General features: G+C 37.6%; 1 protein-coding gene across 1 annotated transcript in view; it reads right to left on the bottom strand.

The window, feature by feature from the left end:
- Positions 1-1,786: 1,786 nt before the first annotated feature.
- SPARCL1 (SPARC like 1) overlaps positions 1,787-26,594 on the bottom strand; it is a 47,356-nt gene continuing 22,548 nt past the window's right edge. Inside the window, exons 2-11 of the mRNA XM_077765131.1 lie at positions 20,212-20,276; positions 15,965-16,141; positions 14,584-15,579; positions 13,213-13,285; positions 12,191-12,309; positions 11,342-11,462; positions 9,980-10,116; positions 8,367-8,515; positions 7,622-7,770; positions 1,787-2,251 (exon numbers count right to left, since the gene is read on the bottom strand). Coding sequence (XP_077621257.1) covers positions 2,223-2,251; positions 7,622-7,770; positions 8,367-8,515; positions 9,980-10,116; positions 11,342-11,462; positions 12,191-12,309; positions 13,213-13,285; positions 14,584-15,579; positions 15,965-16,141; positions 20,212-20,265 — 2,004 coding nt within the window. The 5' untranslated portion in view covers positions 20,266-20,276 and the 3' untranslated portion in view covers positions 1,787-2,222. The remainder of the gene's footprint in view (positions 2,252-7,621; positions 7,771-8,366; positions 8,516-9,979; positions 10,117-11,341; positions 11,463-12,190; positions 12,310-13,212; positions 13,286-14,583; positions 15,580-15,964; positions 16,142-20,211; positions 20,277-26,594) is intronic.

Genomic DNA, 26,594 nt, shown 5'->3' with positions numbered 1-26,594 from the left:
ATTTAAGCCATATTACTAATGCCTTTATGATTATGGGCAATATGAGTCACAAGATTTAAAGCTACACTGAATAACTGGTTTCAGACTAGGAACTCCAACACCTAAAGTACCTCATTTACACACAGAGAAGCTTAAGACTGATTACTGAGAAAATAACTTCATCTCCTCAGTTGGGATTAACGTAATGTCTTTATCACAAACAACCCACAATTAAAAATTGTGGCCACCAAGATTATTACAGTGTTTCTACAATATATCATCTAGGGCAGCTATACATGAGGGAGACTTAATGGACAGAAAAATGTTCTAGAACCTTCTATTATTAAATACTATTTATTTCAAAATGCTTTCAAAATTCTTTCAAAGAAAACATTTTAAATAAACAGGTAGTGTCTTAGAATTACAATCACTTTGGGGTACCTGGGTGGCTTAGTCAGTTAAATGTCTAACTTTAGTTCAGGTCATGATCTCACAGTTTGTGAGTTTGAGCCTTGCCGTTGGGCTCTGCACTGGAGCCTGCTTTGGATTCTCTGTCTCTCTCTCTCTCTATTCTTCCTCTACTTGCTCAGTCTCTCTCAAAAATAAGTATTAAAAAAAAGAAAATCACTTTTCATTTTCTAAAATGCTTAGAAATGATAATTTAGGCCTAATTGCCTCCAAATATAATTTCACCATTCCTAACATTCACAAATTTACAATTGTAATTCATTAAGATCTCTCATGACATTTTTTTGCATAAGAACATTTTGAATTTTGGAATAAGTTCTAAAATTATTTCCCTAGTTGGAAAAATTATAAATCAAACTGAACGTAATTATTTTGAAATAACATGGTGTGATGTGGTCTGGTTAAGAACAAGTGACTCAGAGCTAAGAAAAGACATAAATAAAAATTTGAAGATAATCAGAGAAAAAAATTCTGATCAAAAGCAAACTCTTCCATAAGTTCCTATAGATGAATTCCTTGAGGTACCTTGTCTCATTTACTATCACGGACAAGGCTCTTAACAACAACAAAAACAACAACAAATTTTTGATTATTTTAAAAAATAATAAAAGACAATTGCTTGATATCTTTCATTTCAGATAGGAGAATATGTTAAAAAAAACATTTTACTTCCTTATAGATATTGTAAGTAGAATACAGAAGTTGGCACTTTCTTTTATTGCCTTGTTTCAACCTTAGGAAAAACTCTATTCTGGTGTCTTTTATTATTTTTTGTAATCTAGCCCTTACTGTACTAATAGTTACCAAAGAAGAGTTCAAATGAAAACACAAAGTTTCTCTTACAACACAATTTCTTGCTATCAAATTGCAGTAGTAATATGTATCTCTGACTACACTGAACATTAAGGCACTTCAGAGCTTTCTGTCTGTGTTATCTCAACATTACCTTTATTCTGAGTGTATGAAATGTGCAGAAAACTTGCAGGGCCTCCCTTTCCCCCAGTTACATGGGCAGTTGCACAAGAGCTGGGACCAGCTGTACCAAGCAGTGCATCATCACCCACATTTCAAATTGAATTTGGTAAAGAGCACTTGAATTCATTTTTTTCTGTTTGAAGTTACATTATGGCAAAGGACATTAATAAGCATCTACCATTTAATAACTGGATATTTGTTTCTGATAAGAAACATCTCTCCCAACCATACCTATGCCTTTTCTTTTCTTTTCCTTTTTTTTTAAGTAGCAAGGTCAGGAGGCACAATTATAATTTGGTTTGAAGTGTGAGCCTTGACTTGGTCTTTCACATATTGGTGTTTAAATAAATGACTGGAAATAAACTTGAGTAAGCATTTGGATTTTTATTAGGATATTAAGATACTGAAAATAATGCACATTATTGACAAAAGAGCATTATTCCATTTTCTTGAAGTGTGCGTGATATTATGAACAAAATGAATGCAGTATTTTCTTCAAGTTTCATAATTAGGAAGTATTTCATAAACAGATGTAGAGAGTGACGAGTTAGACTCCTGTTCATGAACAGCACACAGGATTTTGCATATGCTGACTTTATTTAATTTCAAAGTTTTATTTCCAAAGTTAATGTTAAATGATTAGCGCATACACTGTTAGCAAGCCATTACTCTTATTGTCATCTCACACATGCAAAAGTTTTGCTAAGTGTAAATCTACAAGTATCACAGCTGTATATATTTTCAGGAGTGGTCAGGACAGAGAAGGATGCTGGAATGTTTAAATTCTTTCAAATCTTAATTCAAAACAGGAGATTTTCATCTATGTCTTCTGTAAAAAACAAAAACAAAACGAAACACATTTTTAGAAAACAGCCAGAGTTGTAATATACACAAACAATGATAGAACTGGGGTATTACAGAAACTATCTAATAAGACTATAGGATAGTTCTCAACCCTGATAGGGCATCAGTGTCACTTGTGAAGCTTTTATTTATAATTTTTTAAAAGTTTACTTATTTATTTTGAGAGAGAGAGGGAAGTGGGAAGGGGCAGAGAGAGAGGGAGAGAGAGAATCCCAAGCAGGTTCTGCACTTTCAGCGCAGAGCCCAACATGGGGCTAGAACTCATGAACCGAGAGATCAGGACCGAGCCGAAACCAAGAGTCAGACGCTTAACCAACTGAGCCACCCAGGCACCCCATCTGTGAAACTTAAAAAGATACCACATGGCTTCACTTATATGTGGAATCTAAAAAACAAAAAGAACAAATAAAAAGCAGAAGCCGATGGCTGCCAGAGGGCATGGGGAGATGGGCAAAATGGGTGGAGTGGGAGGTATAGGCCTCCAGTTACAGAATAAGTCACAAGAATAAAAGGTAGAGCACAGAGAATACTGTCAGTGGTATTATAATAGCGTTTTATGGTGACAGTAACTCTACTTGTGATTATAATGTAACATTTAGACTTGTTGAATCACTATATTGTACACCTAAAATTAATGTAACATTGTGTGTCAACTATATTTCAATTAAACAAAAGATACACTCTCAGGCCTTACCCCTGGCCTCCTGAATCAGAATCTCCAAGGGTGGGCCAATGGCATGTATACATCTAGAAGCTCCACCATTAGTTCTAACGTAGGGTTGAGAAGCACCGATAGAGGCCTAGCCAAGAAATTGCCAAGTATACTAATCTATAAAGGCTGTTAAACTATAACAGAAATAAATAGAAGTATAGTGCCAGTTAAAGCAAATTTTGAACCAAGTAATTGTAAAAGAACTTGTTGCCACATGTCTGGAAGAACAGAACATCCTTTAGGGGACATAAGACCACTCCTACTGGTATGGCCCATCCTCACTCAAGCATTGCTGAACAAATAGTTAAACAGACTAACGTGAAGCATGCTGAATTACCACACTGTCTGGGATACCAGGTAATTTTCCTGCCCAATGTAAGTCCTTCCCAAGAGTAGGAAAGATTATCAACTTTGAACACTGACTTCATTTGTAAAATGGACACTTTAGTCTCCCTATTTATACATTTTCTTACTGTTGTGCTCATACTTTTTGTCTTCTTTCCATTGTTTGGATGAGAGATGTCCCTCCTGTTGACTCTAGGCTAATTCTCTGCCTGTGTCTAGGATCTCTTCTGACGTCAGAAATCTCTCCCCGCCCCTGTCACCCCCATTTTACTCTTTTGTTTTTCTTTCTTCTTCTTCTTCTATTTAAAAAAATGTTTAAATTAGGCTCCACAACATAGGGCTTGAACTTACAATTCTGAGATAAAGAGTGGCAAGATCTACTAAGCCAACCAGACAGCCCTATTTTTCTTTCTTATATCCTCAATCTTTCCTTTTTTACTGGGCCCTTCCTGTGAGCATGTAAATATGCTGCATATCCAGCTTTGAAAACAGTGCATGGCACTATGGGGACCATTAGTAAACCTTTGTTGAATGAATGAATGAATGAATGAATGAATGAGTGGAGTGAGTGAGTGAGTGAGTGAGTGAGTGAGTGAGTGAGTGCTCAAGCTTATTTTATTCCCAGAAACACTTCCCTCAACTTTATACCCCTTTTAAGTTCTTTTCTGCCTTTAAGCAGCCACTCTTTACCTTTCCTCATCCAGTGTTTCTTAGCCTATGGAATCTGGCTTCCATCTCCACCATTCCACCAAAATTGCTCTTACTAAGGCCACTGAGGATATCCTAATTTCTATGTAAAAGGAACATTCTTAGTCTTTTATCTTACTTGACACCTCAGCACTATTTGGCACTGTGATCTTGTCTTCCTCTTCAAATACCTCCTTTGAAATGGCACAATCCTGTTTTCTTCCTTCCTTTCAGGACACTTTTCATTATCCTTCATGAACTCCTTCCTCCTCCTCTATCCATTATTCTTGGTTCCTTGGTATTCAATCCTAGACCCTTTCCCACATGACTCAACATATTTTTGGGGGGGAATTAATTCCCTTCCATAGCCTTAATTACTCTTTGTATGCTTGTAATCCTCCACTATGTACTTAAATTCCAAAATGCTGCCTTGAAAAGCTGACCCATGTATTCATCTATCTACTGTTCATTGCTCCCAAGTACTTAAAAGTTCTATCGTAAATGGAAGTTATCATCTTCCCAAAGTTGGCTTCTGTGCTTGTGCTTTCTACCTCTGTTCCTCTGTCTCTACGCCTGGCCTGAGCCAGGAACCTGGGTGTCACTTCCCTTTGTTTCCATCTCTCAACTGCCTGCCCCCTGACCCCACATATTTCCTAGCAAATACTGTCTTATTATTTCTACATGATGTACATCTTGAGTCTGCTGATATTGTTGAATATATCATGTTTATATTTTTAAATATATCTTGAATATGTTTCTTTTTCTTTTTCCCCACTGTAACTGTCCTAGTTCAAGTCATGATCAACTATGCCTGGATTTACCACAGGTAAATCAGCCAGTTCTCTGGCTTCTCCACAATGTAACCAAAAGAATCTTTCTTAAATACAAATCCAGTGAAATCACTCCCCTGTTTAAAATACTTTGGTGATCCTCCAGTGTGCTGAGGATAATGTCTGTAACTAGCTCAGTTGGACCGGCATGATCTGACTCGTTTGCCTAATAGTCTCAGTTGCAGTTGGAAGGTTTTTCTAAAGATTAAGGTAGAATGGTAAGTCGTGGGCACTAAATAAATATGACTCCTCCACCTTTCAATTAAACCCCATTTTTACACAGAAGGAAAATGAGACTTGCTGAGGTTAAGTGGTATGCCTCAAGTCACATAGCTAGCCCATGACAGAGCTGGATAGTTGAGCACACCTAGCCCAGATAAATGGCAGTTAAAATTCAGAATGGCCATGGCTAAAATTTATCTTGTCCATGGATTATCTTCCATGGATTTCTCAGCTATGAGAAGGAAAGGAATGCTTACAGATAGAGATTTTGTTTTGTTTTGTTTTCCCTAGCTACAGCCCAAAGCAGTAACTTGTTTGCTTGTTCTGACTGAATATTAAATATCTGCTTTCTTGGTTTACTATGTGATAATTCTTTCCCTCCTTCAAAATAACGTAATCATGGCCAAACCACAGGGAACAAACAAGATCATTAGGAGCTTTCTGAGTCGCTGAACTTCAGGCCCTTCCTGCTCCTCCCAGACAACTGCCCGGCTTGGAGCCTGAGTGAGCCTACATGCTGAAGAGCGGCCAGAAGTTTCCGAGGAACAGTGAAGCTCCTTAATTAAATGGACTCTGTTCAAGTTCGATCACTCTGTTAAAATCAAGTGCCATATAAAAGGGCACACATCAATATGTCCTGTCCCAGCTACATTTCCCCCTCTTGATAATGGTGGGGTGGAGGGGGTGGGGCGACTATACTTGGGCACACTTTGTCTTTTTAACACGGGAATTAGAAAAGTAGTTTTAGCCATTTGGGGGGAATATATTTGAATTTATAAGTACTGTGCTTATAGAATAGATGTTAGAAAGGAAACTGGTATTATTTATACGGGTTGGTGTCTTAATAGCTTATTCATTTCCTATTAATACTAATAGGGTATAAACAATATGTCACAGTCAGCTTCTAAGACCTCTTCCCACATTACAGCAGGACTTGGTCTATGTGACCAACAGAATATGGCAGAAGTAATGTATGTCACTTCTGAGATTAGGTTACAAAAGACATTATAACTTCAGTCTTGGGTTCTCTCTCTCCCTCTCTCTCTCTCTCTCCTCTCACAGATGCCAAGCTGTGAGCAGTCCTATGGAGAGGACCACATAGGAAATGAAGTCTTCCAACAGTAGCCATGTGAGCGAGTTAAGAGGAGATCCTAAGACAGATCCATTCAGGTAGATAACTCCTAGATTCTTGATCCTTGGAAATTATGAGATTTTAAGCTTCTACGCTTTAGGATAATTTGTTATGCAGTGATAGGTGACTAATATATAACACTTGTTGCTTACAAAAATATATATTCTTTGCTCTTTACAGTTGTGCTTATTTCACAAAAGAATACTGCAGAAGCAAAGAGCTAACCCTTTCTGCTTACCTATTTATCAATAAGTGAATCCTGATACTCTCAGCTTTCTCTTTAATTTCAAGGCATTCTACATATCATGAAGAATATATGTATTAATTTTTTAATGTTTATTTAATTTTGAAAGACAGAGAGCGTGAGTGGGAGAGGAACAGAGAGAGAGGGAGACACAGAATCAAAAGCAGGCTACAGGCTTTGAGCTGTCAGCACAGAGCCCAATGCCGGGCTCAAATTCAGAAACCATGAAATCATGACCTGAGCTTAACCCACTGAGCTACCCAAGCGCCTCATGAGGAATATTTTTAAAGTGACCATCACACAAGTTGCCTCCTTTGGAGAAATTCTGACTTTTGATGCACTTGCTTTTCATGATTGGTTGCCTGCAAACTCATCCTACTTGTATGCTGTGAACATATGTATAAAACCTCTGCTTTACAGATTGAGGTTTACTATTGATTTACATTGTGCAAGCAGTTTCAATTGCTCATTTTTTCAGCATCTTTCAAATCCTGATTATTAAAAACATGCTTGTTAATAAAAATCAGCTTTAATTTAGGAAAACAAAAGGAAGTATGTTAAGACATAGCCTAGCAAAACAAATATCTAAATTTAAGTTCCTCCATTGCAGGAGGAAAGAACCCTCTGATTATTATTATTTTTGCCACTGAAGATGCAGTAATGGATTGAAGACATAGTATCTGGACACAACTTGTGATATGAGGCCCAATTTTCAGTGAGTTCTTAAAGAATTCTAAGATTTTTCTGACATCTCTTACTGGCAGAATCAGACTTGCTGTTTTACTCTTCACATATGATTTTTTTAATGTTTGGACCAATAGTCAGGTTAGGAAATGATACAAAATCCTCCTTACTCAGAAGGGTAGCACAGCTCTCTGGAGTGACATCATTTTCTTAGGCCTAGCCACCTGTTAATACCTTAATGTAGTTTTCCCCTAAGTATTCCCACTTTTAGCCTCTGAAAAAAAAGTATCATCAGGGAAGGATGAAGTAACCTTGCAATGACAGCAGGTGCCCTGAGGAAGTCCTACCTGGGATGCTGCAACTTTGCTGTCCCTAGGTATCAATCTGAGCACATAGCAGGACCTCTCTAGGAGGGCTGTAGGCCTTAGTGCTCCCCTGGAGAACAGGATACCCTTTCCCCTGGCTGATGATGAATTTACCTTCTTTAATTCCAAAGCAGTGGCCCCACTCCTTCAGGGTGATGTGCTTATCCTTGTTGGGATCACACTCCTCAAAGAAGCGAGTTATGCAGTGTTCCATAGGCACCAGGGATGCTCGCAAAGGAGCAAGCTCAGAATGCGTTAAAACTCTGCAGTGAAATAAATGGTGGTTATATCAATGACTAGCTTGTATATGAAAGTTAACTCCTAGGATAACCAAGGCATTTTTCTTCCACAAGATTGCTAAGAATGGCAAATAAACAGTACCCTCATGAAAAGCTGCCAATTTATGGGTAAGGTAGACAGCACTTGGGATGTCACAAAGTTTCCTTCCTCACTGGGGGGTATTCTCCTGCTATCTTAAATTTATAGGGATGTTCCCCTCCCAGCAATCATGTTTGTACAGCCTACCTTTTACCTGCTGACCATACCCAGATGTAAGCACTTGATCTAAGCTAGGCCAATCAGAATATCTTGGGAATTTAGGATTAAGAATGAGAAAGAACTGAAGGAGTCTCTGTTGCAGGTTGGGTCCTAACATCTAAACTTGGGAAACATGGTGTAGCCACATTGTGCTATTTTCAAAGTAGTGTTGTGTTTAGACACCTAACTACACTTGTTTGGCATGTCAGTATTCTAAAACGGTGGTGGAAACTTCCTAAATTTGTTTAGAAGTATTTTGTATAGATAATTAGACATTCTAGCAGGGAGACAACCTAGTAATGGGAAGGTAAAGAGTTTTTACCTATCCATAGGATGTTGGTCAAGTTCACCAAACTGCCAGTGCACAGGATACACATACATGTGATAGTTTTTCTTAAAGTCCCTTAAGAGAAGGTCAATGGAATGGTCCCCAGCCAAGAGCCTCTTTTCATCCAGGTAAATTTTCTTGACCTGGGATTAGGAAGGGAGAAGATCATTAGAGAATCAGACAGGTGTAATGGAATTATCACTGCTAAACTTTACTTGAAGAGTAATAGTTATAAGACAGAGGAAAACAAGGCCAGGCCATCATATGAGACTGAATTAGAAAATCCTCTCTAATCAACATTATAGACTTTCTTATTTCTACATAAAATAACAACCAACATTAAAAAATAAAGCCTGTGGTTTTCAGAAGACACTTAAGTCTGTTTTGATTTTTCTCTTAACTGGGTACTGTTCATTACGTTCCTTAAAATTATGAGAAGGTTTTAATGATAAGGGCTGAACTGACCTAGGCAAAATTGTTGGTTAGTGAAAAGTCCCATTTTTCCTCCCACTGACATACTCTTAATTCTTAATTCTCTAAGTATTTCTGTCCAGTGTCTGTTAAGAATCATCTGTGGTGTGACACCATTTGGCCACCCCCATTAAAATTTCCCTGTTTTGCATCTAATACTCTCAAGACTTTCATGATGATGTATTAAAGAGAGAGGATAGAAATTATTTCTGGGAAATTCATATAAAACTCTCAGCTTATAATTTTACTCGTGAACTAATTGGAAGCAATTAGAACCGAACTTCTACCCATGTCCAGGGCCACATCCACCAACTTCCCTCCTTATTATCATGGATGAACTTCCTTCATCTTACAATTTGTAAGCAGCATTTGACAGAGTTAATGCACACCTTCTTTCCTGTTTAATTTTTTCTTATAGCATGTTTCATCCCACCTGACATACCTTATATATTTGCATATTTATTTACATGTTTGTATATTTGCATGTATGCTCATATTTGCAATATGTATAGAAGTAAACACACACATACACACACATTTGTTCAGAGTCTGTCTCTTTGCCTAGGATGTAAGCTCATGAAGGCAGAGATTTTTGTTTGGTTCACTGCTGTATACCCAGCATGTAAATCAATTCCAGATATACAGGATGCCTTCAATAGCTATTTGATGAATGAGTTTTCCCTGAGAACTTCTGGAATAAATACTCTGTACTTTTAAACCTTAATATATTACTGACATGGCAAATAAGGGATTTTTCTTATATTATAAACCTGTCTGGCCTACGAGGGCAAAAAAAAAAAGTTTAGATTTAAATAATATGTTTGGGCCTGAATATATAAGTGCTGAATGGAGGTTCACTATGCTCAACCAGGGTTTGCTTTAGGATATGAGCTAAAGAGTCCTTGCTCAGGCCATTGCCCTTTGAGGAGGAATGGGGTGGTTAGGCCATGTCTCAAACCTTGTGGCATGAATAATGACCACTACTATTTTGTTACTGCATATGAACGTATCAGGTGTGGGGAGGCAAAGTGGGCTCTTGCTGATATGCGGAGGGAAGTAGGTCCCTCCTCCCCTCAACACACACACCCTTTCTTCTCAGGCTCTGTAGATAGGTAGCTGACCTGTGGATAACTTACTTTATTTCTCTGCTTCTCATTTAGGTATCCGCCGTGTTCAGGGTTTGGCTCATAAAGCTGCATGAGAATATTCTTGAGCCAGTCTCTCATCCTTAGGGGAAACTGAGTCACTTCAAAATCCGTACAAATAGGAATAGCTGTCCCCAGCAGAAAGAAAATAGATTTTAATCTTTGGGTCTTACTCCTATCTTAATGATAAGTCCTCATAACAGAAAGCTTAATACCATCCGGTGACTGACGGCACTCTCACTGCCCCACCATCACAGCAGTGGTCCTTATACCTGGTGGCACAACAGAACTACCTGTGGTGTTTTCAAAACCTACCAGATGCCAGCTTCCATTCAAAGACACTCTGATATGATCGGTCTAGGGCCAAAAAGTTCCAAAAATAATTTTGATACACAGGCAGGGCTGAGAACCACTGCTCTAGAATCAGAAAGTTGGAGTAAATTTAGCTATCACCTCAAATAGCTACAAAAATTGTTATTTTTCCATGTGATGACAACTTTTAGGATCTACTCTTTTGGTGACTTTCAGATATACTATACAGCAGTGTTAATTACAGCTGCTGTGTTGTACATTCGAGCCCAATACAAGTTGACAGGAGAGCTCTGCTCACAGCAGTCTCTCTGGGGCTCAGGATGATAAAGACTTCACCATCTGAACACAAGGTGAAGCACAGAGAACCATACATATGCTAGTTCTTATACGCAGCTACCCAAAACTCACATGGATTTTTGCTGAAATTTTATTGGACAAATCAACTCATATGGCCACATCTAACATCAAGAGGGCTGAGAAGTTTAGTACTCTTTTGTGTCAGGAAGGAGAGAATTGTACCTATTAGTGAGCACTGCTAATGTAAAGAATAACTTAGTTATAAGGAGATTCAAACCCAACTGAGAGTATCTTGGGGGGAGGAAGAGAATTTTTTAAAAGTCTGGAAAAATATACTGTCATAAAACTTCTTGGTGGGACTTAACAAACATTGGAAAGAGGACAAATAATTTGGCAAAATTCCAATGATTCACTTCAATTATTAAATAGTAACATTATCATAGTAATTCTGAACTTGGCTGCACATTAGAATTGTCTAGGTTACTTTAAAAACAAATGAAAAAGCAATGCCAAAGCCCCAGGCCAGTCCAATTAAATCAGTCTCTTTCAGTTAAAGCCAGTGAATTATTCTTTTTATTTTTCTTTAAGTCTCTCTAGTAGATTTTAATGAGCATTCTAGGTTCAGAACTATATTAGCCTTTTCCTGTTAGCATATGGGAGTATGTATATAGATTATTCAGATATGCATAGATTCACCCCAAATCCTCTCAGCAATGGTGGTTGGCAAGAGTGCCAGAGACTTACATTTGCAGGCCCCAAAATAATCCATTTGTAGTTGGTGCCCTTTTTTGGTCCCCTCCAGTTTACATTTAGTAGCAAACAGATGACAGGAGCTGGCATAGGTCTGATTGTCAGTGCCACAAACCTAGGAAAGACAACCATGAGAAAAAGCTCATGTTTCTTTAAAACCTTTTATTTTTGAAAAAAGTTTTTAATGTTTATTTGTTTTTGAGAGAGAGAGACAAAGCACGAGAAGGGAAGGGGCAGAGAGAGATGGAGACACAGAATCTGAAGCAGGCTCCAGGCTCTGAGCCGGCAGCACAGAGCCCAACACAGGGCTCAAACCCTTGAACTGTGAGATCATAACCTGAGCCAAAGTAGGATGCTTAACCAACTGAGCCACCCAGGTCCCCCAGAGCTCATGTTTCTGAATGCATACTGGGGAAGCATTCTGCTTCTTAAAGCTCATAGGTGGCCTGATCAAGTGTGCCAAGCCAGGTAACTGTGGTCAGGTAAGTGAAGTTATTAAAATCACAACTGCCCATTTTGGTTTAAAAAAATCGACTAAATTATACCAATGGTGATGACAATCTAGCTCTAGATAAGTTCAGTAGAATGCAAACTACATAATTTTCAAGGACACAGTGAGTTTTAAAATGAGTTCTGAAGATCAATGCATTAGTACCTTTTCAATGCACAGTTGAAATTCCTTGTTTTTGTTGGCATTGTTTCCTACTCAATACTATTTCAAGTATTAGATGATAACCTGGATATTTGCCTTCTTTTTTTGACAAACATTTCAATTGCAAGCCACTTTCATCCATATCACTAACTACTTGAGGCCCCTTAGAGACTATTTTGTAGAATACTTACTTGGTCAAGGAGTTTTGTAGGAGGACAAGTCACTGAATCTTGGCAAACACAGTGGGGTTTTCCCTGTTGGTCAGCTTTACAGATGTGTCCTCTTTTACACTGGAAGTTCATGCAAGAATCTAACAGAAAAAAATTGGACAGGAAGCATGAGCAAAGCTAAACTGAGTATGTAACCTCAAATTTATCCAGACAATGAGCTCTATTTTCATTAATTAGAGAAAATTTGGGAAAATATTAGAAACCATTTTAATGGACATGTTAATGTTCAGAAGGGACCCTCTAGCATCAAATTGTGTTACACAGTAGTCTAGCTTTTCTATGCAGTTTGAATTGGAAATATGAAAAGAGCAAACAGTTCTTGTCCTGCCTACAATGGTCAGAGTCTGAAGTCTATAATTTAAGTTTGTACCATGAAAATTTTATTGTGTTGAAATTTAAAATGTTTGTGATTGGGGTATACTATTGGGAATTAGGTCTGAATTAAATATGGGATATAAATTCACTAGTAAGTTATGGACTTGAGAAAAATAAAGTAGGGGCACCTGGGTGGCTCAGTTGATTGGGTGTCTGACTTTGGCTCAGGTTGTGGTCTTGCAGTTTGTGAGTTCAAGCCCTGCATCAGGCTTGCTGCTGTCAGCACAGAGCCCACTTTAGATCTTCTGTCCCTCTCTCTCCCTGCCCCTCCCCAACTCATGCTCTCTCTCTTAAAAATAAATAAAACACTAGAGAGAAAAAATGAAGTAGAATGAATTCTTAGAAGCAAAGGAGTTAGGAAAAAAGAATTCTAGCTTTCATACTAATATTGCAACAAGACTTGAGTTTGTAAACACATTTGCCCATACTTGTATATTGAATGTATGCAAGAGAATGTCAACAATTTATGAGAGTATTTCCTTGGGGAGGATGTGAGAGAAGAAAAATTCTGTGAAGCAGTGACAAATGATGGAATGGGGATAGCTTAATGTGGCCATTCCACTTCTTCCTTGATACAGTCACAAGCAGCTTGCTTAGCCTGGACTCACCAGTACCATGCACCATTTTGTTGTCTTCATATGAACTTTCACCTTCATTTGGTAGGCTCTCTGCTTTCTTGGCCTTTATAACAATAAGAGCAGAAGCTGAAGTCCATTTAAAGGAAAGCCATTACATAATTTATATTTCTACTGTGCATACCTCCACAAAGCTTTTCATACCTAAATCATTTTAGATCTCAAAAAGACACCAGCCACAACTGTGGAAATAGACAGCAACCCTTTGAGAACAGGGGCCATTTGTATCTTCATCAACTGCATTCAGTGTTGTATCTCTGGGGATTACTCAATAAAAGTTGGAAATAACATCAGGAGCAAAGCTGGGACCTCCCCTTTGGGTTTTGGAATGGTAGAAATATAGTATTATCATATGATTCTATAGTTAAGACATAATTACAAAAGTAATCTCTATGGAGCTGTTTATAAAGGTTTCTTACCAGGTGTCTAAAGTGTAATGAAACTCCTATCTTAAAATGGCAGCAGAGTTTTCAGTAATCAAAGTTACTATTGACCTTGGCCACTAAAAGCTGTGTCAAGTTCTCCCAGTTGGTGGCTGCTGGGGTTTTGCCTGAAAGCTCCAAATTATTAAACAACCAATGACAATATGCTTCTTCCCTACTCCTACTCTGTTGCAGTTTCCTGATTATCATTTTGCTGTGCATTTACTTAATAAAGTTGTAGCTGAAGTCTTTATTCTTAATCTTTATAGCTAACTGAACAAACACTCCTCATCTTATGTTAGAGGCATTTTGCTATACATTGGTGATTTAACTTGACTATTACATGACATCTACTTTTAAGACATTCAAATAGTAGTTGCTAGTGTTTCCCATCCCTCATATCTGTCAAAATTTATCATTGTAGTTAGCTCCAGGCACTTTCAACTGCCTGTATCTGCATCTTTGTTCCTAGAAAACCATGACAATCTATTTGGCCTGCTCAAAGGACAGACTGAAAGCACTGGGGAATTAACACTTCCAGCAATTCTCAGTTTGTATAAATGATCCAGCTCCCTCACTTTCCAAATGGGGTAATACGGAGGAATGTGCTTTATATGGCCTTAATAATATACCTTTGATTAGCTTCCTTTCCTCCCTGATATCATGTTTCACTACTCTTTGTTCCCTGAACTTCTCAAATAAACTACTAAAATCCAGGATCTGTTTCTAGGGAACCCAAATAAAATAGGCACTTTCAGCCTAATGATGGAGATGCAGAGGAAAAGAAATAATTGTAATATATTTTAGTAATGTGCTGATACAGATAGGCACAGGAGACTGTGAGAGCATAGAGAAAGGTCATGGCTATTTCTTTATAAAGCTAACTGCTCTATCAGTCAAGCATCATTGTAAAGAATCTCACCCCTTGGTATTCTCTGGGTTCACTGGCATCTACATTCCCATTTTCATGTGCTCTTTCTCTTTCTCTTTCCTCTTCATATTTGGGGTGATAGAAAATGGACTGAGATCTTTCAGCCTCCAAGAAGGCCTCACTTGGGATAAATTCGTAGTCATCAGTTGCATCATGTCTGGGATCATCACCATCATCATTAGCTCCATGATTTCTGGGCATGGTGTTACCCTCATCAGTAGGCTTCACGAGCAAAGCCTCAGAAACAGTCTTTTTATCCATCTCCTCATGGTTGCTGATAACTTCAGATTTTTCTTCTTGGCTCTGCCATTCACCATCTTGGTTGTGTTTATTAATTTTTGATGCACTTTCCTCTTCCATTTCTGCATTGGAACTATCCTCTTCTTGTTCTTGGTTACCCTGCTCAAATTCATCTTTCTGCATTTTGCTTACTTGAGTTGGTTGACTGGACTCTTCCAGAATGTCATCAGATTGGGTACTATTTTCATCCTCCTTGCTGTTAGAATATTCCTTGGGAAATTCTCTCTCCCTTTCTTCATTATTGTTGTGGGTACTGACTTCACCTGGCTCTTCTTCCCCTTCCTCTTCTCCATTGGTGATCTTTGGATCCTGCTCTTGGTTTCCTTGATCACTTACATCTTGACCATGTTTGTTGCTCCTGTTGAACTGAGGATGTAAATCATTTATTGGTTGTTCTTGGTTTTTTTCTGTTTTTGTGATGCTTTCTTGTTGGTTAGTATCTACAATGGAACTAATATTAGGAGCAAGGAAATCAATGTTCTCTGGGAGTTTTTTCTTTTGAGGCTTATTCATGTCTTCTTTTAGGTCCAGTGTACCTTCAGATGGTATATACTCCAGATTCTCACTTAAGTCACTTTCACTCTCCTCTTCATCCTGTAATCCGAGCTCTTGGCTGTAACTCTGGTCCTCATCTGCTGACTGGTCCTGGTTTTCCTCCTTTGGCTTTAGTCCTGAAGATTTTTCAGACTTAAAAGAAAAAAAAAGTTTACTCCTGAAACAACTGGTAATGGAATATCTACATCATATTTATAATTCATAAGTTAACATTTAGTTTTCATTATTCTTTTTCTTCGCATAATATTAGATAAACTCATATACAATGTTCTTCACATTCTATAGCTGCAAGTTTATAACCTGAATTTGAATTTTGTGATATGAAATTATATAGCACCTTGGCCAAAGGCATAAAACTCATTAATTCTTACAGTTCTTTTGATGATTGGAAATCACTGATATGATCATCATCTTTTAAAAATTAGGCTGAGAATGATGTAATGTCTTTAATTATGCTTTGAAGTTGAGACCTTTGGAAAATTTAAAAATTATAATCACATAACCATGTTATTTTTACCTTATGGTTGGGATGGTCTTCTACAGGCACTGCAATTTCCTTTTCATTTTCTGCATCTTCCACCCTTAACATAGGGATTGCAGTGTTGTTCGGTGTTACTAACATTTCAGCCTGTTGGATGGAACTCAAGGAATCAGCCGTTGGTTTGGGATGATCAGAGAGGAACCTTGCATTTGTCTGAAAAAATTAGAAATTGGCTTATGTTATTCTTGTCTAGATGTTGATGTTTAAAATTCCTAGTTACCCTTTTATTGTCATCATTATTAGTAGCAATATGTTCATACATAACATCAATTAAAAGTTAGTCTCTAAAATTTTTAATAATACGAGCAAATGGCTAGATTATAATTGTTAAGTAAAAACAGACTCCCAAACATATTTAAGAAAAAGTTATACATGCAGAGACTGAGTGAAAACAGAGCAAAAGTTATTTCAATAATAGTCACCTTTGAGGTTTGGAATTATTTTCTGTGGTTTTCAAACTTAAAAAACATGCTATATAATTTTGAGAGCTGTTAGCAAGAAGTCAAAGTCAAATTAAATTAACCAAAGATATAATGTCGTATATTTTCTTTTTAAATTTTTATTTAAATTCTAGTTAGTTAACATATAGTACAATATTCATTTCAGAAGTAGAATTTGGTGATTCATCACTTACGTACAACACCCATTGTTCATCATAAACAAGTGCCCTCCTCAATATCCATCGCCTGTCTAGCCCACCCCTACACATCTACCTCTAGCAATTATCTAGTTTTTTCTCTATAGTTAGGAGTATCTTATGGTTTGTTTCTTTCTCTCTTTTTTTCTCCCTTCACATATGTTTGTCTGTTTTGTTTCTTAAATTCCACATGTGAGTTAAATCATATGGTATTTGCCTTTCTCTGACTGATATATTTCGCTTAGCACAATACACTGTAGCTCCATGCATGTTGTTGCAAATGCCAAGATTTCATTCTTTTTGATGGCTGAGTAATATTCCATGGTGTGTGTGTGTGTGTGTGTGTGTGTGTGTGTGTGTGTGTGTGTGTGTATGACACATCTTCTTTATCCATTCATCAGTCTATGGACATTTGAGCTCTTTCCATTGTTTGGCTATTATTGATAATGTTGCTATGAACTCTGGGGTGCATGTGCCCCTTTGAATCAGTCTTTTTTGTATCTTTTGGGTAAATACTTAGTAGTGCAGTTGCTGGATCATAGAGTAGTTCTATTTTTAAATTTTTTATGAACCTCCACATTATTTTTCATAGTGACTTTACCAGTTTCCATTCCTACCAACAGTGCAAGAGGATTCCTCTTTCTCCACATCCTCGCCAACACTTGTTGTTTCTTGTGTTGTTCGTGTTAGCCATTCTGACAGATGTGAGGTGGTATCTCATCATAGTTTTGATTTGTATTTCCCTAATGATGAATGATGTTGAGCATTTTTTCATGAGCATCTTTTGATGTTGAGTCATCTAGATGTCTTCTTTGGAAAATGTCTATTCATGTTTTCTGCCCATTTCTTAACTGGATTACTTTTTTGGGAGGGATGTTGAGTTTGATAAGTTATTTAACATTGTACATTTTCTTAAGTTAACTTTTAAGTATTCACTGATAATTAGCAGAAAAGATATAAACCTTTACTCAATATTGATTTATTTTCTTAACATTAGCGGCCTTATATTCATCAAGAAATCTTATAATAAATAATTTAACACAGAACCAGTTCAAAAACTGTGTGAAATAGTACACCAAGTCTAGTAGGGAAAAAAAGCAATGAAGTATTATTTCAGCTGGAAGGATGGCTCTATTTCTAGCAAGACTGAAGGCATAGATGAAGAGCTGGCAGTGACACATGATGGAAAAGTTTAACAACTGACTTAGAGATTAAAGACCTTCCTTCAAGTCTTGACTCTGCTATTAACTATCTATCTGTCATTTGACAAACTGTGAATCCCGCCCTGTCATCTGTCAAGGTGAAGTGAGCAGAGATATCAAGATAAGTTTATGTATATTAGTAGTTTGGAAATTATAAAGTTATCCAAGTGAAAATGACTATTGCTAGCAGTAATATCATACAGTGGTAAATTATGAGCTGTCTGATACTGTAAGCAGGTATTCACCACAAATCCTTATTAGAAAGATGCTATGGACACTCAGATGTCAGGCAGATAGAGGTGTAAGTACAAAATCAGGTTTTATTTGCACTCATTTGTCTTTATTAGCACATTCTGTTGTACCAATTGTGTAATATAAGTAAAGACATGGAGTTCAGGATTCATTTTAGATGTGGTTTGTTCTCCTGCTTCTTATCACCTTTCCAACTGAAAGGAGTAATGACATTTGAAAAAATTTCCAAATTTTAAGGGGGAAAGGAGAGAGAATGGTGGCCAGTTTGGCAGATTGCCAGCAGGGCATCATGGAAGGCAAGGGATGGAGGAGATTTTCAGCTTATTAGTGGAGAACTGCTCCCCCTCTGCACCCTTCTTCTTCTGCTCTCCTTCACCAAGCTTAAAGAAATGCAGAAGAAGGATGGCAGCTTATTTTCTTTCAGAAATTTTCTGAAATTAAATTCTGCTTTACTATTATTCCCACATCTGTAACACCATATTCTCTGGAAATGTGGAATCTCTGAACCACACAGAATCCACTTACTTCTGTAGAATTCAGGCAGTTGGGGGAAATGATATAAGATTTGTAAGAGGTAAACCCTATGAGAAGATATTTAGCTTCTTAGTGTTTGGCTAGATGTACATAACATATTGTCCTAAAAAGAAAACATCTAAAATGTGTCTATATGTAGATGTGTTATTCAAACATTTGGTTCAAAAACACTTCTGATGCCTGTTTACATAGTGGGCAACAGCCGCAAGGGCAAAACACATTTTTTACGAGAAAACAATGGGTCTGTGGGAGCTTCTTTCTGTGCTGAACATAATTTATCCCACTTCTGTAATTGCAGAGGACAATGTATAATTTCAGCTGGATAAGCTCCAGCTACTAAAGCACAATTCCTAGGAGTGGTCATAAATTCCATTTTCTAAGAAATGCTTGGTCTGAGTGACATGATGTTTGTGTTTGCGGACACATTTGTCAACCAAATGTTAGTTCCTAGATATCCAAAAAGCAAGGACAGAATCTTAGACATAGAAGAGAAGGGAAGAGAAAAATTACTTTGTCTATTTAAAGGAGATTGATTCCTCCTTTTGGCAAAAAAAGAAAAAAAATGGCACAAATCCTTTAGCTTGATTATGGATGACATGGATCATTTGGGAGACATCTAAATGATCCTCCAAGTCATGGGTCCATTAACAACGACAACAATAACCTTCAGGTTATTTTAAGGCTTCTGACATGGTCTCAGATGATTCTGACTTGTGTGTGGCTGATTTATTGCTGTGTGAATGGTGGGGGCCAGGATGTCTGATCGTGAAGAAAAGAATGTTCTAGTTCTGTCTATTATCAGCATTTTTGCTAGGAAAGTACTCCCTCCCTAGTCACGCCCAAGGATGAGTTAGGAGCTAGTTTATGATTACCATACGATTTCCCGGCCCTAACCCACTGGTTCTTGTTTTATTACAGACTCAGAATTAATCAGCCAGTATATATTTAATCTTGAAGAAAATTCTGCTAAAGAGTATGGAGTGTGCATTCCCCAAGACTTCTCATACTAATTTCTTAAGTTTGTGATACTAAGTGATAAACTTCCATAGGAAAATTTATTTCTTCATATTCTCTTTGGCATTTGGGTCCTGGCAGATCCCCTTTCTAATAACTGATAGTCAGCATTTTCAGATTTATATTTATTGTATCTTGTAGAATCTGGTAGTTCTGAAATAAGCATTCTTTTAGAAAGTATTTTATTTCAATATTTCGAGTCATTCATTCCCTGCTTGGGAATAAATAATATTAAAATAAAAAAGAGTATTTCAAATCACTATATAAACACATTTCTTTTTTTAAATTTTTAATGTTTTATTTATTTTTGAGAGAGAGATAGAGACAGCATCAGCAGGGGAGGGTCAGAGAGAGAGGGAGACACAGAATCCGAAGACAGGCTCCAGGCTCTGAGCTGGCTGTCAGCACAGAGCCCAACGCGGGGCTCAAACCCACGAACTGTGAGATCATGACCTGAGTGGAAGTTGGACGTTTAACCCACTGAGCCACCCAGGTGCCCCATAAACACATTTTCTTTTAAATGGAGCATTTCTAAATTAAATGTTAGGAAGGAGAGATGTAATAACAGTAAAACGGATATTTACCGGTATTGCAGCTGCCGTTCCCAAAATGTATAGGAGAAAAAGTACAGTCTTCATGCTTTCTAGGCCTGTGAAGCAAGAAGATAATTAGCAGTGGTGGCTAAAAGTTTCCTCGTGAAAAATTAAAAGATAATCTTCTTAGCAAACAATGAGCTTGATACTGAGCTTTGTATTTAAAGGCGATTACTGTCTTTACAGTAATGCCTTTACAGACATGTGAACTAACATGTCTGGAAAGACGGATTTAATGACAGTTTTTATCCAATTGTGTCTGTGAGAATGACGCCTTGATTTTTTGGCCCAGCTGTGTTTGGCAGAACCTACCTCTGTTTTTCACTGTGTTTCCTTGAATAAAGATGCTATTCAGATTTAGGTCTTAAGATCTGTGAATGTTTACAGTAAAGATAAAAGTGACAAAGTGAAGTAATATAGTATGTCAGGTTGGGATAAAACAGCCTGCCTCTTTGGTGGTGGAGAAACCCATACATTCAATGCAGAGTTTTAGGAATGAGAAATGGTATTGCCTGAAGTGGTCACCAATGTTCAACTAATTTAGAGGTCTCAATCCACCAATCTGTGGGTTGGTGGTGGCCTGCAGATGGGTTTGGTTTGGCAGGCACTGTGTATTTTTTATTTTATTTTATTTTATTTTATTCTATTATTAAACAATCTTTTTTAAAGTTTATTTATTTTGAGAGAGGAAAGAGAGTGAGCAGGGAAGGAGCAGAGACAGAGGGAGACAGAGAATCCCAACCAGGCTCCATGCTGTTAGCACAGAGCCCGATGTGGGGCTCGAATGCACAAGCTGTGAGATTATGACCTGAGCCGAAAGCAACAGTTGGACACTTACCTGACTGAGCCACTGAAGCACTCCAAAGCACTGTGTATTTTATTTTATTTTATTTTCTCAGTGTTTATTTATTTTTGAGACAGAGACAGAGTGTGAGCAGGGGAGGGACAGAGAGAGAGGGAGACACAGAATCTGAAGCAGGCTCCAGGCTCTGAGCTAGCGGTCAGCACAGAGCCGGACGTGGTGCTTCAACCCACGAACCGTGAGATCATGACCTGAACTGAAGTTGGACGCTTAACCGACTGAGCCACCCAGGCGCCCTGCGCTATATTTTAAACTAGCATTTTAAAATTCAGAGGTTTCATGCAAAAACTCAGATTTGCGGTTTGTCTTGAACCACTAAGCCTTTTAGCAACGACAGGCCTTCGTGACAAAGCTGGCTGGATCTGAGTAGAGACTGTCGTCTGTAAGGGATGTTGCCATTTGTACCTGGTCTGTTTAACTTGTGTTATTTGCCTTGAATTTGAGTTTGTTCCAAATGAACTTTTTCAGTTTAGAGATGAAGCAAGCGATGCTCAAAGAGGCTACGTAAACTGGCCTCCAGGGGAAGGCGTGAGCTGTACGCGTTTCCCTGCAGAGGTTCTCTAAGCCTAGTGATCCCGCTCCCACTGGGACTGGGAACAGAGATTTCAGTCTTTAAAAGAGAGTCTCTGGATCTCCTAGAAACAGCAGATGACTCTCTTAAATCATTTTTTGCAATCATAGTTTTTATACATAAATGTATCCATAGAGCTTTAAAAAATATTTTGACATTTATAGAAGAAAGTGAGCAGTTCTGCTAGTTATGTCTATATTTCTTTTTTTTTTATTTTTTTTAAATGTTTTATTTATTTCTAGGAGAGAGAGAGACAGCGTGAGCAGGGGAGGATCAGAGAGAGAGGGAGTCACAGACTGAAACAGGCTCCAGGCTCTGAGCTGGCAGTCAGCACAGAGCCCGACGCGGGGCTCGAACCCACGAACCGCGAGACCATGACCTAAGCGAAAGTCGGACGCTCAACCGACTAAGCCACCCAGGCGCCCCAAGTTATGTCTATATTTCTAAACAAATACTTAAATGGATATTTAAAATAAATATGTATTTTTAAACAATATATTAATGCTAAACATTATTCTATGATTTAATACTGTAACAATCATTTCACACACAACACACACATACAACACACACACACACTAATGCTCCCTTCCTAAAATAATTATATCACAATTGTTATTTAAATCATCTATTTAACATTTATGACAATGTGCATATTCTTCATAGCTGAGCCAATCTATAATTTCCTGTGTTGAATCATACTTACATTTATTTCTTGAACAATATTTTGTTTTGTCTGGCCCTAGAAACTGCCTCTTCTATTAACGTTCTTTTCCATGTACATTTATTCTTCCCAAAATTTCCCCCAGAATTTAAAAGTTCCTTTTAATACGCTAACAACAACAACAACAGAATGACAACAGCAAACCCATCGAGGACCCCATTTTCCTCTTGGTGTTGGCTCTCTTGCTCCATTTGACAGAAGCCCTCCCCCCGCAGCTATCCTGTCTTCCTCCTGGGATCTCCAGTTACCACCACCCTGGGAATCCCCCTTGCTCTTTTCTTGTGTTTGAGCTCTCGCTTCTTGGATCCCATATTTTTTTTCTTGGTATTCTCCCTAATTTTCATGGAACACATCCTCCAGAAGCTTCCTGAGAAACAGTATATAAGAGACAAAAGTTTTGAGACTCTGTATATCAAGAAAACATGAGTATCTTATCCTTCACTTGATAGATAGTTTGGCTGGATATAGAATTTTAGATAAAAAATTATTTTAATGTTTGTTTATTTTTGAGAGAGAGAGAGACAGAGAGTGAGAGCAGGGTAGAGGTGGAGAGAGAGAGGGGAACAGAGTTTCCAGAGTGGGCTCTGCTGCTGAGAGCAGAGAGCTCCATGCGTGGCTTGTATTCACAAACCGTGAACCCATGATAGGAGCCAAAGTCAGACGCTTAACGGACTGAGCCACCCAGGCGCCCCTAGATCCAAGATTTTTTTTTCTCAGAATTTTAAAACATGTTTCATATTCTTTAATTTCTGGTGTTGCTGGTAAGAATACCAGTGTCAGTGTCCCCCATTTTTTGAATAAGAATAGTTTTTTTCTTTCTTTCTGTAAGCTTTTAAGTTTTTGTCCTAAGTTTTAATATTTATCCCAAGTATTCTAAAATATTACAATCTCTGCCTTAGTCTGGATCCTTTTTAATTTACTTTAAGCACACATTAGTCCCATTGAATTTGGAAGTTCATACATTTCAGTTCTGAGAGATTTTTACATGTAATTCTTTGATAATTCTTGTCCCTCTAGTTTTTTGTATTTTCTTTGTGGAATTCATAATAGTAAAGTTTCAGAATTTAGGAGTTTGTTCTCTAATTTACTTACAGTTTTTGCTTCTTTTTTCCATCTCGTTTATATTATTTTTGGAAACTTCCTTAATTTTATCTTTTATCTCTACTATTTTTTAAACATTTCACTCACGCACTTTTCATTTCTTATTTCCTGATGTTCCCCTTTTTAATTTTATCTCCTTTCTTCATTAGTGTGATATACACTCTTATTTTGGGGGGGATATTAATTAAATATTTAAAAAAATTTCCTTTGAGCCCTGCATTTTCTGTTTCCATATTATCTCAGTTTTTCTGGCTTACTTTGGTCTTTGATTTTTATGTTGAAGCTTTTCTCAACCATCCAGTGCCTTTGGATGTATGGTAATATTTAGTAGCGAGTCACTAAAGAGGCAGTTAGACATTTCATTCATGGGCAGGGCTTGACACCTTGGAGAGCTATCATGGAGGGGTTAAAATAGGAACCTAACACTTTTGATTTGGTGCCCTAAATGTCATTGTCAGATTTTTGTTCTTGGGTAGATTTTTTTTTTCTAGAAAATATCTCCATATATCCCACCCCAGGGATTGGATAAAAGCCTGGTTGCCACTTTCTGTGAGATGGAGGAGTGGAGGGATTGAGGGCTTTTGGTACAATATACTGACTCTCACTCCCCAGATTCTGTATGGCACCATGATGCCTATTTAGAGCCCAGGATCAGAGAACAATCTTCTCTGTTCTGGTAGGGGTGAAATGGGGAGTCCTCTGGCAATGCATGCAGGAGGAAAGATCTGACAGGCTTTCCACCAATCCTCCTAAGGCCTCTCTCCTTGCCTCAACTTGCAAATTACCTGGTACCTCCAACTCTTGAAACTTTTCTGGGTTTTGCAGTGTGAACTGACTTCTTTGTCTATGACACTCTTCTTTGAAAATCCTTAGGTTTAAGCTTTCTCTATTTTTCCAACTGCTTGCTACCTTCTAAAAATTTGCTGATATCTTTTATCTTGTCACCTTCTCTTTTTTCTTTGTTATTATGAGTTTATATTATTATTTGTCTTTTTCTATCATTATATGGGAATTTTAGCTGGGAGTGACAATATATGCATGTATTTCAACCCCATTTAAATTTTTTAATGTTTATTTTTGAGAGAGAGAGCATGCGTGCATGCACATGAGCAAGGGGAGGAGGAGCAGAGAGGGAGGGAGACACAGAATCCGAAGCAGCTCTAGGTTCTGAGCCATCAGCACAGAACCCAGTGCAGGTCTTGAACTTGTGAACCTCAAGATCATGATCTCACCCGAAGTTGGAGGCTTAACCAACTGAGCCACCCAGGCTTCCCTTCATTACCCCATTTAATTAACAGATGATTTCCATTTATTCATCTGATTTATATTCCCATTACTACACTATTACTACTACTACTTCTACTGCTGCTGCTGCTACCACTGTTAACTACTGCTGCTGCTATTGCTACTAATAATACTACTAACACCACTGGGTTTCAAGACTGCTGCTGCTGCTTCTAGGACACATAGGAATTTGGGTCTTTGTTCTAACTTCATTAACAAATAAAGATTTTACTGAAGAAAAGGAACAGCCTACAGGTACTAGCACAGACTTCCTTGTCCTATTAGAAAAAATAGAAACACACTTTCACCTATCCTCCTATCCAAACCCCACAGGGCGGGCCACCCAGACTAGAGAACAGTGTGTTGGAAGAATGGAGATTAAGCGTTAGGGAAAAAATCACTTATAACCTTCTATCACCTTAAAAAACTAATCTATTCCATGTTTAATGAAAGTAAGACAAACTCAGCTAGGAGACTTAAATTTAATTCCTCTAATGGACCCCTCTGAAAATGACTGTACATAACTTCAGAAACTCAGAGTACTGGCAGTGGCATGTGTGTTCCATTTATATCTTGAAATAAACATTTAGAACTAGTAATGATGTGTAATAAATACTGGAAGTTTATATTATCAAAGTGCCTTGTGTTTACCAAACAGATTTACAAATGGGATATTATCTTATTTGACCTTTGCAACAACCCCGTGATGTGGGAGATGAAGAACAGGACTAGAAAGGCTATGACATGACATGCTGGAAGTCGGAAGGCTGTTAAGAAGGGAACTGGGCTTGAACCCAGCTTTCCTGGCTCCTGCTCTGGTGCTTTCACGGCAATTTCGCAAATAAAGATCTCTATTTTACCTCTTACACAAAGATGTAGGGAAGGAGGAAAAACAAAAAAAACCTTCTATGCCAGTACTGGGAAAAATTCAGAATTCACTTTGAGTTTTTAAATAAAGAGTTCCAATATTTTAAGGTTTAAGATTTTGCATACCTGGCAAATACATTTTTTCTAAGTTGAGGGAAAAAAAGGCTTCTCATAGAATCTTGGTTGGGTTATTTGATATCAAAAGTCCCTTTCAATGCTTTTTTAGTTGAAACAAGGCAAAAACATAGAAATTCAATTGCCTCTGAATGAAGAACACGTTTAAATAAAAATATGTAGCAACTCCCTGTACCCCAAATTCTAACACTTCAGGGATATTAAAAAACACCTTGGAAAGAATAAAGCATGTAACTGTCAGAAGAGCTGAATTCTGGCTCCAACACTGTTCTTAACTGGCCTTAAAAGGCCTTGGGTAGGTAACTTACCCTTTCTCAGATACAGTTTTCTTAAGTGGTGAACAGTGAAGCAGATGACCTTGATCTTTTAGCTCTAATATTTTATAATTCTAAAATTGAAGATAATTCTATAAATTTCATGAACCATAAACTGCTATCTTTTTTCTGTAAATTACTAAACCCACTGAAAATATATTGCATTATTTTATTGTATCAAAATGAAATATTTTGTATTATGGTATTTACTGCTTCAAGCAACTAAGTGGCATTTATTTCATATCTTTATTACTGATGACAATTTAAAATATTATATTCTCTTAGTGAACGCTAATGCAAAAAGTCATTGAAAAATCCACTTTCCTTATTCTATATTTAGAATGTAACATTTATTCATTTTATCAGTATTTACTAGAGTTATGCAAGTAATCATTTATATTTTATTTTATTAGAAAATTTTTTTATATGTTCATTTATTTTTGAGAGAGACAGAGACAGAGAGACATGGAGCATGAGTGGTGGAGGGGCAGAGAGAGAGAGGGAGACACAGAATCC

Source organism: Crocuta crocuta, unplaced genomic scaffold (assembly GCF_008692635.1).
Source record: "Crocuta crocuta isolate KB4526 unplaced genomic scaffold, BGI_CrCroc_1.0 scaffold134, whole genome shotgun sequence".
NCBI lineage: Eukaryota > Metazoa > Chordata > Mammalia > Carnivora > Hyaenidae > Crocuta > Crocuta crocuta.
Note: the sequence above shows the minus strand (reverse complement) of the source record. Positions and strands in the feature narration are given on the sequence as shown.